This window comes from Aspergillus nomiae, assembly GCF_001204775.2.
Source record: "Aspergillus nomiae NRRL 13137 chromosome Unknown contig00118, whole genome shotgun sequence".
Classification (NCBI taxonomy): Eukaryota; Fungi; Ascomycota; class Eurotiomycetes; order Eurotiales; family Aspergillaceae; genus Aspergillus; species Aspergillus nomiae.
The window spans coordinates 62,849-79,479 of NW_015378173.1; the positions used below are offsets into that span (position 1 = coordinate 62,849).

Here is a 16,631-nt window from a genome sequence, read left to right on the forward strand (position 1 = left end):
TTTACCAACGGACCTTCGTTCCTCCTTTTCCTTCCGCGCGCCAATTTTCTTTATTATAGAGACTCAGGTATTCATTGCTCAGTATGGGGCTTTGGCGCAATATCTTAAAGACTGACACTGGACGTGCTCGACGTCATCTACAAGTGGAGCGTCGCCGGTGTACGTCCCCCGATTTCCACATAGCTGTGCCGTCTGCTGCGAGTCGATATTAACATGATAAACAGTGCTTCCCGCCTACGATTCGGATCCGGTTTCTTCCACTGGGCCTTCCAAGGAAATAACTAAAGTGGCCCTTAGACTAAAGTACCAGATTGAGCAGGTTATTCCCTGCGAGGTTGAAGAAAACATCATCACCAGTCCCACCAGTCGCGTCATTACAGACAACGTTGTTCGAACTGCCAAAGAGGCGGGCGGCGAAGACCTTCAAGGTTGTGTTGTATTTTGCTTGCTTGTATGCTTACGTTGGTTCAAAATTCAAGCTATAGAGGAGCTTTGGGATTCCGACCTTCACGAGAGTCGGGCCCTTGCATGTGAGGTTATAGCCAAGCGCATGTAATGACCCTACAATATCCACGCAGCAGCTACTTACCGTAAATACTAACGCTTTGTATAGAATTGAAACTGAAGAGAATCAAGATTTTCTACTGCTCCATACCCTGCTCAAGCGGTATTCTGTCTTCGTCGACGGAGAGGAGACTGTACCGGCTAACGTCATTGAGCGTGCTGTAGACCTTCACGCGTTGAGGATCATCGGATCTTCTGGATATCAGAAATGCATCAAATATCTCTGGAACGGCTGGTTTTGTCAACAGGACGGCAACCCAACCAACTTCGTTCCCTACCATGAAAAAGATAACACGAGTTTTGCAGTACATTTCCACCCCGATAGGATGAGGACACCTCTGTATCAGAACGCATGCCAAATCGCTGTCTCTCTAGTGTACCTTGCACTTTACACTCAAGTCATTAATACTGTCAATCGGACCGGGGATCTCGATGTCGCGGAAGGCATCCTCTATATGATGACCCTTGCATTCACCTGTGACGAGTTGACCAAAGTATGGAAGATTGGACGGCATTACTTTGATTTCTGGAATGCCTTCAATTCCACCCTTTACGCCATTCTTGCCGTCTCCTTCTTCGTTCGTGTCGCTGCTCTGACACACTCACCTTCGGCTGATGATCAGAAGAGACAAATACTCAATGAACTAAGCTACAACTTTTTGGCATTTGCGGGGCCAATGTTCTGGATGCGTATGATGCTATATATGGATTCATTTCGGTTCTTCGGAGCCATGTTTGTCGTTCTGAGGGTCATGATGAAGGAGAGTATAATATTCTTTGCTCTCCTCTTCGTTGTCCTAGTGGGCTTCTTCCAAGCCTTCTATGGGATGGCTCAGGTGGAGTCCGATATCCCTGTTGTCAAAAATATTGTGCAGGGCATGGCAAACAGTATAATGCAAAGCCCCGAGTTTGGCACCTTCGAGGATTTCGCGTACCCGTTCGGCATTATCCTTTACTATTTATTCAACTTTATCATCATGACAGGTTCGGTCCATTTCCCTGCTTTGAAATCTATGGCTTTGCTGACACCTTGGCAGTTCTGCTCAATATCCTTATCGCTCTATACAACAGCGCATACGAAGATATCTCAGGAAACGCGATTGACGAGTATATGGCTGTCTTCGCGCAGAAAACGATGTCCTACGTCCGGGCGCCAGACGAGAATGTCTTCATCCCTCGTAAGTCATCTCTTTTACTAGCTGACAGCCTTGCCATATTGACAGCATGGTAGCATTCAACCTCATCGAGATTATCTTCCTGATCGCACCCTTCGAATGGTGGCTCCCACGCAAACGCTACGCAAAGCTAAATGATGTTATCATGGGTATCATCTACTCCCCAATTCTTCTCATAACAGCGTCCCTTGAAGCCCGCGAAGCCCGTCGGATAAGATGGAATCGTCGCCGTGGAGAGGAAGATGATGATGACGTGCAGGAATGGGAGCATGCCGCTGAGGAAGTGGATTTTGCAATCGAGGAAAGCTGGAAGCAGACTGTCCAGGACACGACTCCCAACGTGACTATGGACAGTTGCACTCTGGAGATCATTCAGCTAAAAGAACAGATACGTGAATTAACGGAGACGGTGAAGCTACTGGTTGGAGAGAAGGCAACCAAAGGAACGTTATACGGCGGGTCTAGCTCGACCATACTTGAACGCGAATAGCTACTGGCTAAGTAAAGATGGAGCAGATGTATACAAGAATGCTTAGGTTAGGGAGATTGCAAGTTGGTCATTTCATTTTGCATGATTTTGTCTGATTGATGTTACTTATATGGCTCTTCTAATCCGTTGCGGCAGAGAGTGTATCTATCCAGTCCTCTAGCTACTCGTTGACAGACCACGGCCATGCCATCCATAATGGCTGACACAGATCGTCTTTAGTAGAAGAATAAATATCTTGGGGAAGAAAAAAAAGTGAAGCCGAACGCGGGGGTCGAACCCGCAACCTTGAGATACCGTGACGACTAAGAGTCTCACGCTCTACCGATTGAGCTAGCCCGGCTACTTATTGGAAAACTTCCATTTTTAATGCAACACAAGCCTGGAGACCGGGATTTTCAGGAGACATTACGCACTTTCATAGATTTTGATCCTCCAAGTCATTCCTCAGACTTCATGGTGACTATGCTCGTGGATGGACCTATGGCTGTAGTATAGTTAGAGAACTGGTGTACCCGTCAGCCTATAAGGTGTATTGGCCGCAACACTGCACACTTACGAGTAGAAGACTGTTAATGATCCCAAGGAGTAGTAAGTATCGGTTGATACAGAAAGATGTGCACAGTGTGATTCTAGATGATTGACCCTGATACCTAGCGAAGTCTTAAGTAAGCTGGCTACATGACCGAGTACTTAGTTGTGGGTTCCATTCTTCGGGCGATAAGTAGGTACTGTTAAGTTTGGACAAACCCAATTCATGAAGAAGCAAACAAAAGTCGGAAGCTATGGCAGTGGGATGGCATACCAAGGTCCAAAGCCCTGTAATCGACTATTGCGACATTGACTATATCTCCATAATAATATAAGGCAAATAAAAGACCAAAGGTGAAAAGTAAATATCACATTTGCAGATCTTACCTTGAAGCATCCTCCTTATAGATTGCACATAGAAGGGGCGGCATATGAGGAGTCTATCTTTTAACCACAGGAATATGTAAGCAAAAACCAAAAGGCCATTCAACAAGTAGCCGGGCTAGCTCAATCGGTAGAGCGTGAGACTCTTAGTCGTCACGGTATCTCAAGGTTGCGGGTTCGACCCCCGCGTTCGGCTTCACTTTTTTGTTTTCTCTTTTTATATGCGAGGTTCACCACCTTGTTTTATGCTCTCTTTTAGGCTCTGTTTTATGTGCACCTTATAACTGGGCCAGACATTGTTTCGTTTCGCTAGCGAGAAATCTAGTCTGAGATCAACGTCCTGGGTGATACCAAGTTTGCATTCGTGGCTGTTTAATGGGTGTGGATATGTTTGCGGTTGTGATTATATATTTGGAGGCGGTCGATACATCTCCTCGGGCGTATAAAGCTCCTGTCAATGTAGCTCAATAACATTTAGACATCCAACCATGTATATCCCACCAAGCTTTCACTATAGCACACACCAATCGAGGTGCAAGGTGTTTCCTTATATGGCATGGAGATTAATCGTTGAAGCCAATGGTGATGTACTACGATGATTGTTCTTCAGGATCTGGATAGGATCGCATATTGTGGCGTCATATGCAGATTGAACGACGAAGGAAGGTGCCAGCCCAAGTTTAGACTACCAGGCAGTTTGAATCGGAACATATGCTGATTCGACATCTTCGCAACCATCGACATGACACCCCACAGCTCTAAGCTTTGGCGACAACTCATACCGCCCTTATTGACATTGTCAAGGCGCACAATGTCATCTAGACAAAAGGACAGGCCCGAGTAGACGAGCTAAGAGATGAGACCCATATAGAACCATACGAAACACATGGATACAGAGATATCGCGAAGTGACCACCGAAAACGGTGACGGATTTCTGTACTGGACTTGGATGTTGATCGGCAGCGACTCCACTACTGATCCTTGACAACAATGACCTGCATATAATACCTCAATCTACAATCCCTATCCAGATCCCGAGGAACGAGCATCACTATATATCACCATTGGCTCCAACGATCAACCCCAATGCCATATGTAAGCACCTTACACCTCGACTAGTCTACAGCATATGGCGCCCGAGATAGGCGCGAGAACGAAGACTGAAGTCATATGGACGTAGGGTAGAGGCTTTCAAATGAACTGTTATTTTAGTCTCCACCAATGGACCCAGGCCACAGTCGGTGGTGTCTAGAAGCATAACCTGACTTGGTAGATGTGTATTGTTGTATATTTTTAGGTATAAATTTGGATGCTGATGCTATAAGTATCAGCTATATCGTGTTGATTAGGTATAAATGCTTGTCCCATTAATGCACCACAGCCAGTGCCCTTCCCACAGGCTCGACGATATAGCGGTATTCCGTAGGGCAACCAAGCTTGGAATACACCGACCCCGATGCAAGGAGGGCTCCACGTGGTTTCAAATGCGGCCCTAGGCATGGGTTTAGAATTATATAGAGGTCCAATGGTGATACACTATTTGTTATTAGACTGTTGTGATATAATAACAATACCAAACCAAGCCAGGCCCCAGTTAAAGACTAGAGTTGTCACGTGTTGGTTGGATATCCATTATGGAAAGGGTTGGACCTCGTCGAGGTTCAATCGACCAGGCTGACAGTCAGCTCTGACTTTAATGAAGAGAACACAAGCACGACAACAGTCATGCTGATCTTTGGGAACTGTCAAGACGCAACGCTGCTGGTGAGGAGCGCTCCATCACGTGATAACACATGATTACCGTTATCGATAAGATAGCCAATCTGATCTTATCAACATCCCGCTGATAAGATGCAGCCCTACATAGCCGTACAACCCAACCCGCCAATGATGACAACCTCACAATGACTCTAGATTGGTGACAAAAATTACAACAGTGATGTTGGCTAAACTCGTAGCCTAGTGGGGTTAGAAACCATACAGTGCTAAGGAAATATATTTGCTTCATGGTGGCATATTAAAAGTAGTTTGATCTACAAAATCCATTGGAACATTGTAAACGAAAAGGATCTCTTAAGAAGACAGAGACTGTGTGAGTGATCGAAGGGTCCAACGCCTCTTAAGGAGAAGTAGCAATATTATTGGTGGTTTGCCGAGCGGTGTACGGGATACCGGCAGAACCACTATCGGGCCCGAGGCTTCGAGTCGTATCCGGGATCGGCAGACTTTTCACTCGGGAAAGGGAAGACATAAAACAGGACGAAGGGCCCTATTTTAAACTATTTCCTAGTATTAAAGAGAGCACAGCCGATAGTAGTAGGTGCGTCGAATCTTTATACGCAAGTAGGAAGAAGATACTAAGCAAAAATGCCCAAAAAAACGCCGAGGCTCCGTTTCAACATATCTTCATGTTCAAAAAGTTATATCGAAGTCCTAGCATGTCCTGGTATCCAGGGACCTCCGGGTTATGAGCCCGGCGCTCTTCCCCTGAGCTAACATGCTGTAGTTGTTGAATGATTGATTAGAGACTCAAAATATGAAGTTTTAAAAGGTGTAAATCAGAATACAGACTTTTATATTGAATGCCATGGACACATCCCAATTGGGACTAGCGTGGTTATATCAGGCTCTGTATATAGTATAGTAGTACTCATCTATCAGATGACCAGCTTAAATATCTAGAAAACTATCTCTTATCAGGAGAAGTTGTGTTTATGGGGTGGGTTCTGCGTAGCCGCTGTGCAGGCATGTAGCATGCAAACAAAGAGTACTGCGGGCCGAGGGGCGTTCATGCGGGTCAGGACCATGCAAATGCAAGAAAATCTATTGTCTAATATGGTAAATAATGTACTGAGGTAATTTATTATGCCTACGGGGGAGCGACGCCTTGGTCCCGGGATGCTGTACCCTTTCCACCGCTCCGCGAAGACTTCACGCTATTTGAAGACATATATTTATGTATAGACTTCCATATTACAAGGATATGTGCCGCAAGCAACTAATCTCCAGAACTGAAAGCACCCCCTTCAGCAGATTATCAACCATCAGCCCTCGAGACATCCGCCTGTGAGGTATACACCGACATGCAATAATTGGCATTCCTACCGACTGCAGGAAGGTCTGGGCCCTCGATTACTGGAAATTTGATGCCATAACCTTGCCTCATTGAGAGAAATGAAGCAATGGTATATAATGTCATGGTTTTGGATGTTGGCTGATTTAGGGCTTGTGTTACCAAACTGGGGCTGGTAGATCAGGTGAGGTATACCTCAGGCAGACAGTCGTGACTCGTGAGTCTAGCATCCCAACCGTCCACAATATTTACAACATCAATATTACCAAACAGTTATCTCCATGCTCTGGACAAGACGGTGATGGTAGGATGTTCCTCTATAGGTCCATACCATTATCTTCATGTCAAACATAACCCACGCAAACAATGCACGATGTCTCACCCTCGCACACAGAATCTGTGAGTTCTATATAATTTGTAGAGCGCTTCGCGCCCCGCAACCAATTGGTGCAATCCACACAGCTCTGGAAATTGTAACATTTGCGACTCTACGTAGGGTCCACCAACTTGTTCTCTTCTTTCGCGTATAAAAGTTCATCACAGTCCATGCCCGAGAGGATGTCGGAGACTGTGCTCTTGAGTCCCTTCCGAGGAAATGATGCTTCGAGCTTGGCCAACAGGGAACGGTTCACTTGGTTGGTTTTTCGCAACATTTCTTTCATCGTGACCTTTCTCCTGAACTGATCGGTGTATCGTCTTTCCAGGTCAAACCAAACAACCCCTCTGTCAACAACGACATTTCCAAGCAGGATTTTTGTGATACGCTACCCGATAAGAGGGACCACACCGCAAACATCAACTGAAAGTACTAGCCTGTCGTTTTTTCAGAGCTCGTTGCACAAGCTGCTATAGCTTTACCTACGCCCGGTGGATGAACAAGAACGACATGCCTATTACTCCCACAGAGAACAGACAGGAATCATTATTGCCGTTCAGGATTTGCTCCAGAGGAGGCGTGCATACGATGGTGGTCCGAGAGTCTTCCGGCCTTGAAGATATTTTCATCTTGACTCATGGCCTTTCCAATTGCCATCGAGTTCCCTCTTTTGGCAGGAGCACGCGTATGGCGTTTTCAGAGTCCATGCATGATCGAGGGCTGTACTTGTATCACTTTTTGATCAACCAGTTGATGTACTCCCTCGTGTGGGATTCGTTGGGGGCCATTTGGTGATATTATCCGGATACTCTACTAGAGGCAAGTGTTATCTCCGAGTTGGTGCACGCACACCGTAACGAAGGAGCTGTAAAGTTTTGTGTGGACCTATCCAAACATGCCGCCATTCGCATGGAATCTATAGCTACTATATGGCCTAGATAAGCCGCGAATGTCCAAGGAGCCTTGGGAGGCGATACCAGTCACGTATAACCAGCGGCTGGACCCCATGTTCCGGTTGAAAATCGGCAAGGTCTATACAGTCAAGCATAACATGGAGGTGCGTGCAGCTAGGTGCTAAGTGATACATCCATGGAAATGCTCTTGCGCTCTGTAAGAGAAGGTATGGGACCCGGAAATCATGATATTATAGCGTGGACTGTGCTACATAAATTTGATACGGATCTACTTGATCTGATAATAGAGACGCCGGTTCCCCTCTGATATTTTCAACGATGTAAGCAGAAGTAAATTTACCTCTGACGAAGCTATCTTCATACTCTAACTCCCATGTTTAGCTGTACTTCTTACTGTACTTACGTTTTTGACCGCTATTTTATGATTATCAAGCCTCATTTGGAAAAGTGTCCAAATAGGTGCTGGAGTTATATTATGTTTGAACTCGATTTTCCAACTATCCGAATGATCTGGGTTAAAAACACAATAGTGCCAATGTGGCTCCATGCGAAGGAAAGTAGATGAGGCGAGAAATGAGCCAGAAAGAGTAAAATAAGAAAAAAAGAAGTGCATCATCCGTGAATCGAACACGGGCCTCATCGATGGCAACGATGAATTCTACCACTAGACCAATGATGCTTCTTATTGGTAAAGGTTTTTACTTTTGGTATTATATTCCTACAGTGTCCTGACACCATGTATGATGTAGGCTAAGAACTCTAACTTTTCTATTCCATCTTCTTTTGAGATAAGATCGGTGTATTGAAGTAGAAATGCATGTTTCTGGGAGTTACTTCATTTATTATTATGGTTCTTAACCAGCTTTTTCCAAGTTGCGACGCATCGGTTAAATAGTGGGTGCAGTGTGGTGGTAGTATTGCCAGGTGACGGTCATCCTTGATAACCTGCGTTGCAAGTACCTATCCATGACGTTTAACGCAGATATAATATCAGTTAGACCGGTAAAGGAGCTATTGATAGATATTTCGAGGCCATTGTTTCACGGGAACATATTAGACGAGGCAATGTAAAGATCCACGCAGCCCCTGTGCAAGATCGTGGCTTCAGAACATACAGGGGTGAAAGACGTGGGGTACCCTTGCAGCATATGGTCAAAAGTAACTGATCAATGTCTTGCCTGTAATTGTGTAGCAAATCTTGTGACATGTCGATATCCATGGACCGTACACAATAAATAACCCTAACAATGAATTGACTTTAACCAATAATGCTATAACTGGCGTCGGGACGCTTCTAAGATGATCACACCAAAAGAAATGCCTCTACCAGGACTTGCCCCGGTGATAGAGTCACCCGTTTGCTTGCTAGGAATAATGGCTGGATATGATTGGCCATGCATGCTTAACCGACTGGTTCGGTAGGATGAAGCTCGCGAGCGTCGTTACCATGTATGCAGTCTATATCCAAGTACACTGCCAGACACTGCCCCAGACCTAGTGCCAACAGCATGTGACCATATTACTGGCGATTATTTTCGGATAAATGGCATTGCCACGCTTCGGTAGATTGAGGCAGAGCTTGTATTTTAAAAGCATATCACATCAGAAGACTCCACTACGCGGCTCTGCATTTCCCCAAACAATGTTAGCTCTCCTAGATCCCTGATAGAGGACCCCGAATAAATAACCAGCGTAAGGTTCTACAAAAATGTAGCCGACCCACTATGATCTCGAGCAAAAAGCGCCCCCAAAGCTCCGCCGAGATTGCCTGACTTGGGGGGATTGAGTTGTCTTCTAAGTTGACCATTCCAGCTCTTCAAGGTGTCACTATACTTTGCAGCCCAAAGAGCATTGAGAGGTGGCAACAAAGTTGTTGTTCTTTGGATGAGAAGGGTGTGGAAGAGCTTTGAAGTAAGGTGCCATTTCGACATGCTGGAGATCGGCACACCGCTTGGCACTTTGGGAGCGGTGCCCCATCGGTCTACCAAGGGCAGTGATTGGCAACACGCGAAGGATGGTGCATAGCCCCGTTGCGCCCAACAGCAGGGCAAAGAACGGTAGTGTTTTCTCGGGCCGAGTAATTCCCAGAAAGGAGTAATGATACGGCGTATGAATGTGCATAGCCATATGTATGTATGTACGTACTATGGATCATATTCTCCGAAGGAGATTTGACTAGGGTTTATCTGATGTACAGCGTACGGAGCATATAACGGCGTGCATGTTGCAACGGCAGGAGACCCTGCAGCATGACGGTACTAACGCAGATGTTTAAATTAAGAGGAGGTGTTTATAAGTGTAAATCGGAGTTTGGGCAAGGGCAGTGCAAGGCCCAAGCTATTATTTAGCATCACGCACAGTGTGCATTGTGAAGTCAATGGCGGCCACTAGAAGACATCTGGAAGCATTGCTGGAGAGGCCAAGGTATGTTCACGTGGAGTCAGGGGCGGCGGTGCTGTCTTTGGGATGATGTAATTTTTCCAGGATCGCATAAAACTCCCAAGGATCATCTTCATTTGGCCTCCCTAAAAGGGTAACTCGTATTCACTAGCTAATGTAGAGTTTCAATTTGAGCCTTTTAGATCACTTGCCGGGCCAACCTATGATACAGCAGCACAGATAGCACCTGATCATCCAGCAAACCAAGTTGAACCAACAGGGCCAAGAAAGTGACTCAGCCTTGGAAGAAACCTTAGGCCATCCTTCTGTATGGGTCCTTCCAACAACTGACCCGTGCCGCAGCCAACGAATGCGTCCAGCTCGATTAAGCTAGGCTGAAAACGGGGTGATGGGCCCACCACTGCCCCGGAACCCACCCGGACCCATTCAGAAGCGGAGAGGGCTGCCTTAGGTCAATAGTTAGCTCATGCATCGTGAGAGGTAACATCCCAAATCAATTTGTTATTTAATCCGTTCACTTTCCCTTCATCTCCGGCATTGCTACGGTATATATTCCAGCTCTCTTCTTCTCTGCGACCTCGTATCATTGACCAGCCTCTCGGAACTTATTTACGTCCGAGGTTTTTTAAAGAAATCTACTCTGTTCTGATCCGCAAGTGTCTCCTGTTATTTGCTCCACTATCTGAACATATTCAACATGTCCGCCGAAGATTCAGTAGTAAACGGCAAGGCGCCCGCTCAGCCCGGTAGCCACCATGACCGTGGACACTCCGGTCTTGTCAGTGTCCAACCTGCGCGCTTGGCCGATCTGCAGCCGAAGTATGCGCAGAAGCTTGACCACGATGCTGAAAACCCAGAGGCTCATGGGTGGTATGCAGGCCTCAGTAAGTTTCCATGCTTTTTCCTTTCCACCATTTCTACTCTTCCCATCACATTCCTGTCGTAATCTACTTCACTTGAAATGTGTTCCCAGTAACTTTGGACTTGCGACCGCTAATCTCCAATGTAGTTCATGGCCTTGGCGAATTCATTGGATTCCTCGGTGCTATCCCCTGCTGCGTCTGCTGCCCGAACCCCTATAAGCCTGTGGCTCAAGGTGAAGTTGGTCTCGTGTCAAAGTTTGGACGGTTCGTGGGCACCTGAATGGAAGCGTGAAGAAAGATAATTGTACTGACTTAGTCTTCAGCTTCGAACGTGCAGTCGACCCTGGTCTTGTTAAAGTGAACCCTCTGAGTGAGCACTTAACCGCAGTCGATGTGAAGATCCAGATCGTCGAGGTGCCTCGTCAGGTCTGTATGACCAAGGACAATGTTACTTTGAACCTGACATCTGTCATCTACTACCAAATCATCTCGCCCCACAAAGCCGCCTTCGGTATCAGCAATGTACGACAGGCGCTTGTCGAGCGCACCCAGACCACTTTGCGCCATGTCATCGGAGCGAGAGTCCTGCAAGATGTGATTGAACGCCGTGAGGAGATCGCCCAGTCCACCTCGGAGATCATCGAAGACGTAGCAGCTGGGTGGGGTGTGCAGGTCGAGTCCATGCTTATCAAGGATATTATTTTCAGCGACGATCTGCAGGACTCGCTTTCCATGGCGGCCCAGTCTAAGCGAATTGGTGAGAGTAAGGTCATTGCCGCTCGCGCCGAAGTTGAATCGGCCAAGTTGATGCGTCAGGTATGTCCCTTTTTGTGTATACATCGGCGAGTAAGATCTAACTTCTCCTCTAGGCCGCTGATATTCTTTCCTCTGCTCCCGCTATGCAAATCCGGTACCTCGAGGCAATGCAAGCAATGGCCAAGACAGCAAACAGCAAAGTCATATTCTTGCCCGCCATGAACCAATCTGTGCAACAACAACTTGCCGCTGCTGACAATGCCGGCGAGGGACCTAGCCGCTATGGAACCGGCAATGTAGATGACGGTTTTCAGCGCGCTATGAACGCACGAGTGGTCGAGGATATTTGAACGAATCCTCCCGAATTCCAAAGTATACGAGATGACTGATTTGGAACGACATACGGTAATTTTGATTGAATATTTTCAACTGCGTGTTTTATAATGATGAGGCCTTTCGCAGACAGTTTCGTGGCTTTCTATACATTCTAATCTTGGTTTTGTTTTTTGTTCGAATGGACTGACGATACCCATCCTCTTCCCTGTCTTTGCTTGGGTGAAGATTGAGCTTTCTTGTGTGATTCATCAGATGTAGTTTGCTATTCATTGTCAATAATTGAAATATCTCTCTTTGAGCCTGGCCATCGTCGAGTCTTTGATGTTATTCAAGAAATAATATATTGATATCTGGCCTCATATTTCAGCATTAAATTTATGTAAGCAATAGAACGACGGAGTCACAGAGCAGTCCGAGGCGGTGAATCCATTTCGTGGGGCACAATGCGGCGCATTGCCGTAGGTCTGGGCCAACAGGCTACCGCTTGTACTATATAATAACCACAAACCGCGTTAGACTAACTTGAAGACCGACGTCCTTGAATTAGCTCATGCTATAGCGCTTCCTAGGGCAATCCTGCCCCTCAATGCCTCCGCAAAGGCACTTCTCACCCGAATAAATGGCTCCATCACAGAATCCCGGACCGGCACGCGCAGCTGCCCGAACACCCATTTCACGACCTTCGTTCGACATTACGCCCGATTTTACCGACCCATCCTTTGACCCCGCCGAATTCCTGAACGATGTCCTCCCTCCGCTGACGCTGGCGTCACCGCAATCCTACACCCCTCGGGGCTCGACGGCCGTTTCCCTCGCCGAGTTATCAACCCAAGTGCAGTCGATCCTTACGCAGATAAACGCGCAGAATGTTCGACTCTCCAATAATCTGACTCAACTGACCGATGAAATTTTACGGAGTGGCAATCGCCTCGCCTACGAAGTTGAAGTGCTGCGCGGCGAAGCAATCGGACTGTCCGAGACCCTGACGGAAGCTTTACGAGATGATATTGCGAGGTTCGTTCCGGACACGGTAGAATCCAACCAGGAGAGCAATCCGGGATCAGAAGACGACGGAGAAGAGACCCAGGCAGCGGTCAATGGAGAGGTGACTGTCCAGGATCCCGAATTTATCACGAAGCTACGAACCCTGAATCAAGTACGAGCCCGCCTGGAAGAAGTTGTCCAGACGTTTGGAGATTCAATGGAATGGCCGCTACCGCCGTCTGAGACTTCCTTGACGTCGTCTTTTATTTCCGTGTCAGCTCCAGAACCAGGCTCAGAGGCTCAGAGTCAAGAGGAGAAGGGCCAGGAGGTTGCGAAGAAGCTGCGCACCGAAGTGACAGAGCTTCTCGATAGCAATGGTGGAGGAGACGAAGGATTGGAAGCTGCTACAAGGCGAGTTGAGGCTCTACGAGGACTGGCAACCGTGTGGAAAGGAACCGCGGAGGAGAAAGCGCGGACTAGATTTGTGGACAGTTTGGAGAAGATGATCGATGACCGGCGGCGGACGCTGGAGAACCAGGGTAAAACCAACTCATCTCAGCAACAGGGGAGGCCACCAGTTGGCCATCGGCGCCAGGAAAGTGAAGGGCCGGCAGGTGGTATCTTCAAAAATCTGCAGCGACTACGGGAGGAGATCTACCTTGAATGATACGTTGCATATTTTGGACGTGTGTATAGTAATAGCCTAGCGACGTTTCATGTCTGTGCCCGACATACCTGTAACAAAGTCTCAACATACATGAAACGGCCAAGACCGGGGATGACGAGATATGTCTGACGCGGCCGATGGGGAGTTACGATCTGAACCGCGGGGGCGTAAGGTTTCATTGTCAGCTGTCATTCTCAGCGAATTGATTATTGCAAGTGCCATAAGTATATCCTGTTCAGCTGAATGGATATTGCGGGCTAGAATTCAATGAAGAGCCGTGGGGGGGAGACCAACAATCTCCTGTCGCACGCGGAAAATGTGCAAGGGTCCCCACCGTCTACGTAAATCACCCCCAATCTCGTCGCAATTCATCGCTTGTTGCAACGTACGCTTTTTTAAACTTCAAGGTCATACAACTTTAATCCACTTTCTCTTTCTTCAGTTGACAATCTGTCTTTCTGAGTTTTGGCGTCTGTAACGCCCGCTATAATTCTCTGGTTCCGATTTACCATCCTGTCGTCATTATCCTCGACTGCATGCTTTTAATGCGCCGACCCGATATGGCGTCTGGCTGCTGTCATTGAGCTATCACTTTGATTAGATGTTTTACTACAGGAATGCTGATCTTGCGGTGATCTCCAACCACGTTCGCTGAACGCTGAACTCAGTCTCGCACGATCAGGGGGACTGACGTCTCCTGGACTGCTTGTCCTCAGGGACTTCGTGTCAACCGAAGGCTTAACGCATACTTCACGCTCCCTGAGAATGGCTACTCTGGGGGTTACCAATGGTCCCTGGGCCGACCGATATCATTCGGCGCGATCTTCGATAACAACACACCTACAGCAGCTCTACCATTTTCGACCGAGGGCTCGACCGACGAGAACTCTGCTCCTTACAGCCACAGCATTCCTGCTCTTTATTTTTCTTCTGTCGCATTCTCCCACTGAGGTGAGCCTTCGAAAATCGTATACCGTAGCATACAGACTAACCACTATTCCTTCTGTAGCCAGCTGTCAATTACTGGCTGAAATATCCATCATATCGTTCATCTCAAGATCGTCCCGAAGACGTACAGATCGTTCATAAGGGAAGACCTGCTCTCACCAGAAATGATACGCTTCCAGACAACCTCCAGAAAAACAACCCCTCATTCCACCTCGTCATTCCCGCAAAGAGCAAATCCCCCGCCCTTTGTCGCATGTTGACTTCCGCCATGATTCTGAACTATCCACCTCCAACGCTGATTAACTATGGAAAAAACTCCCCGACGGAGCTAAAGAATATGATGTTATGAGGGACCGGATCGCCGGCATATATGAATTCCTCGACAAAACGCGGCACGTACAAGACAATGACTTCGTCCTCATCGCCGATGGAACAGACTTCTTTTTCCAATTACCTCCAGAGGTCTTAATTCAACGATTCCAGAAGCTTCTGAAGGAGAACAACGCGAAGCTGCAACAAAAGTATGGCCTTGTGATGGTTGAAAAGGCCTTTGAACAAGGCCCCCCGGAGACAGTGCAAAAGTATACACAGAGAGTCCTATTTAGTGCCAGCAAGGAATGCTGCCCTGGCCTCTCTCGTGATGCAGGATGTGTTGCAGCACCGGAGTCCAGCCTCCCCCCAGACATTTATGGGTGGAAAACTGACCGTTACCCGGACGGCACCCTTACTCGACCGCGGTGGATCAAGCCAGGCGCTGTGATCGGCCAAGTCGCAGATCTGAAGGCAATCTATGCCGAGATACTGCGCTTAGTTGAGCACAACCGCAATGTACAAGGGGACTATGTCGCTCTGACCCAATTATTCGGACGACAAGAGTACGTACGGGAACTGGAAAGGCGCAGAACCTCTAGCCCATTTATGGAATGGATGTATACACAGATCGGCATTTCCGAAGCTTCGAATCTTACAGGGCTGCACCCGCTCCTGGAGACCGGACGCCGGTACGAGTACGGTATTGGTATTGACTATGAATCCCAACTTTTCTTTAATATGTGGAATTCCAAGAACGACGTGGAATGGCTACAGTACAACAATGTCTCCAGGACGTCTTCCGTCCAGATGCAGCATGGTGTCCCACGGGAGAGGCGCCTGTTGCTTCCCGAGGATCTGAATCCCGAGCAAGTCGGCAATCCGTTTACCCAGTCTAAGGTTGGCAAAGATGAACCTCTCAACCCCCCTTACAATGCTACGCTGGACGCCCTCCCAAACCCCCAGCACCGTTCATGGCACAACCTCCCCTTGCTGACCAACATTCATTCGGCCGCGGTCCCTGCCCTGGTTCGCCTGGATGGAGACCCAAAGCTGCGCGATACGTGGTGGTCTAAGATGTGGTACCACCCCTGGGCACGAGCTCTTCTCCGCAAGTATGTGCGCTCCCCGAGCGGGTTCGAAGCCGCGCAGTCGGCCTTACTAGGAGGCCAAGAGTGGTGGGATCTGCGAGGCGGCAAGGGCGGTGTTTGGACCGAGAAGGGCGAGTGGATCGACTATAGCGAAGTTTGCGTGGGCTATGAACGGGACCTGTTCAACGATGGCTTCGGGAAGTGGAGGAAAGAGGACGGAGGCTCCGATGAGCCAATTTATAACCAGTTTGGCCAGTTGATCAAGGGCAAAGAAGAGTGATTGCACTTCATTCTTTGCTTGAATTATGCCCGTCGCGCTACAATCGCCAGGTGCTTGCCTGCACCCAAATCCGAAAGCGAACGACCACACCCCTCGTTGCTTCGTCAAATCCTGCATACCCATTTTCATTTTCCTGCACATATTTTTCTTGATCTGGCTGCCAATGCAGCGCGAGCCATCGACCATGTTTTATGGCATCTATTTACATACGATAATCGGCTCCCATATATGCTTAACCGTGCGTTATCGACACGACGGATCTCATTTCCTTCAGAGATGGCCTAGTGACATTCTTGTACGATATTTATTCCCTACAAGTATCCAAGAGATACCCCAAGATACCTATAACATTATGCTATCTTCCACATAAACACCAAAAAACCAATGGATATCATTTTCATAAGCCAAAACAACCAAAGAAAAAGACAATGTCCAAGTAAATAAACCTACATCCAACCACCATCCAACCCATCAAAGAAAATAAAACCTGAA

At 47.5% G+C, this 16,631-nt stretch overlaps 4 protein-coding genes across 4 annotated transcripts; all 4 read left to right on the plus strand.

Annotated features, from left to right (window-relative positions):
* Window positions 1-83: 83 nt before the first annotated feature.
* On the plus strand, window positions 84-2,316 carry yvc1 (putative potassium ion channel Yvc1; the record flags this gene model as incomplete). The annotated part of the gene is made up of 5 exons (XM_015552557.1): window positions 84-159; window positions 225-552; window positions 614-1,548; window positions 1,602-1,742; window positions 1,796-2,316. The coding sequence occupies 5 exons, from the start codon at window positions 84-86 to the stop codon at window positions 2,227-2,229; spliced, it is 1,914 nt and encodes a 637-aa protein (XP_015407296.1). The 3' UTR covers window positions 2,230-2,316.
* An 8,286-nt stretch (window positions 2,317-10,602) lies between these two features.
* Window positions 10,603-11,874, plus strand: ANOM_007302 (slipin family protein; the record flags this gene model as incomplete). The annotated part of the gene is made up of 4 exons (XM_015552558.1): window positions 10,603-10,789; window positions 10,915-11,032; window positions 11,092-11,584; window positions 11,638-11,874. 4 exons carry the CDS (start codon window positions 10,603-10,605, stop codon window positions 11,872-11,874), a joined length of 1,035 nt encoding a protein of 344 aa, XP_015407299.1.
* A 605-nt stretch (window positions 11,875-12,479) lies between these two features.
* On the plus strand, window positions 12,480-13,511 carry ANOM_007303 (uncharacterized protein; the record flags this gene model as incomplete). Its single annotated transcript, XM_015552559.1, has 1 exon — window positions 12,480-13,511. One exon carries the CDS (start codon window positions 12,480-12,482, stop codon window positions 13,509-13,511), a length of 1,032 nt encoding a protein of 343 aa, XP_015407298.1.
* Window positions 13,512-14,804: 1,293 nt separating this feature from the next.
* Window positions 14,805-16,139, plus strand: ANOM_007304 (glycosyltransferase domain-containing protein; the record flags this gene model as incomplete). The annotated part of the gene is made up of 1 exon (XM_015552560.1): window positions 14,805-16,139. The coding sequence occupies one exon, from the start codon at window positions 14,805-14,807 to the stop codon at window positions 16,137-16,139; it is 1,335 nt and encodes a 444-aa protein (XP_015407295.1).
* Between the last annotated feature and the right edge of the window lie 492 nt (window positions 16,140-16,631).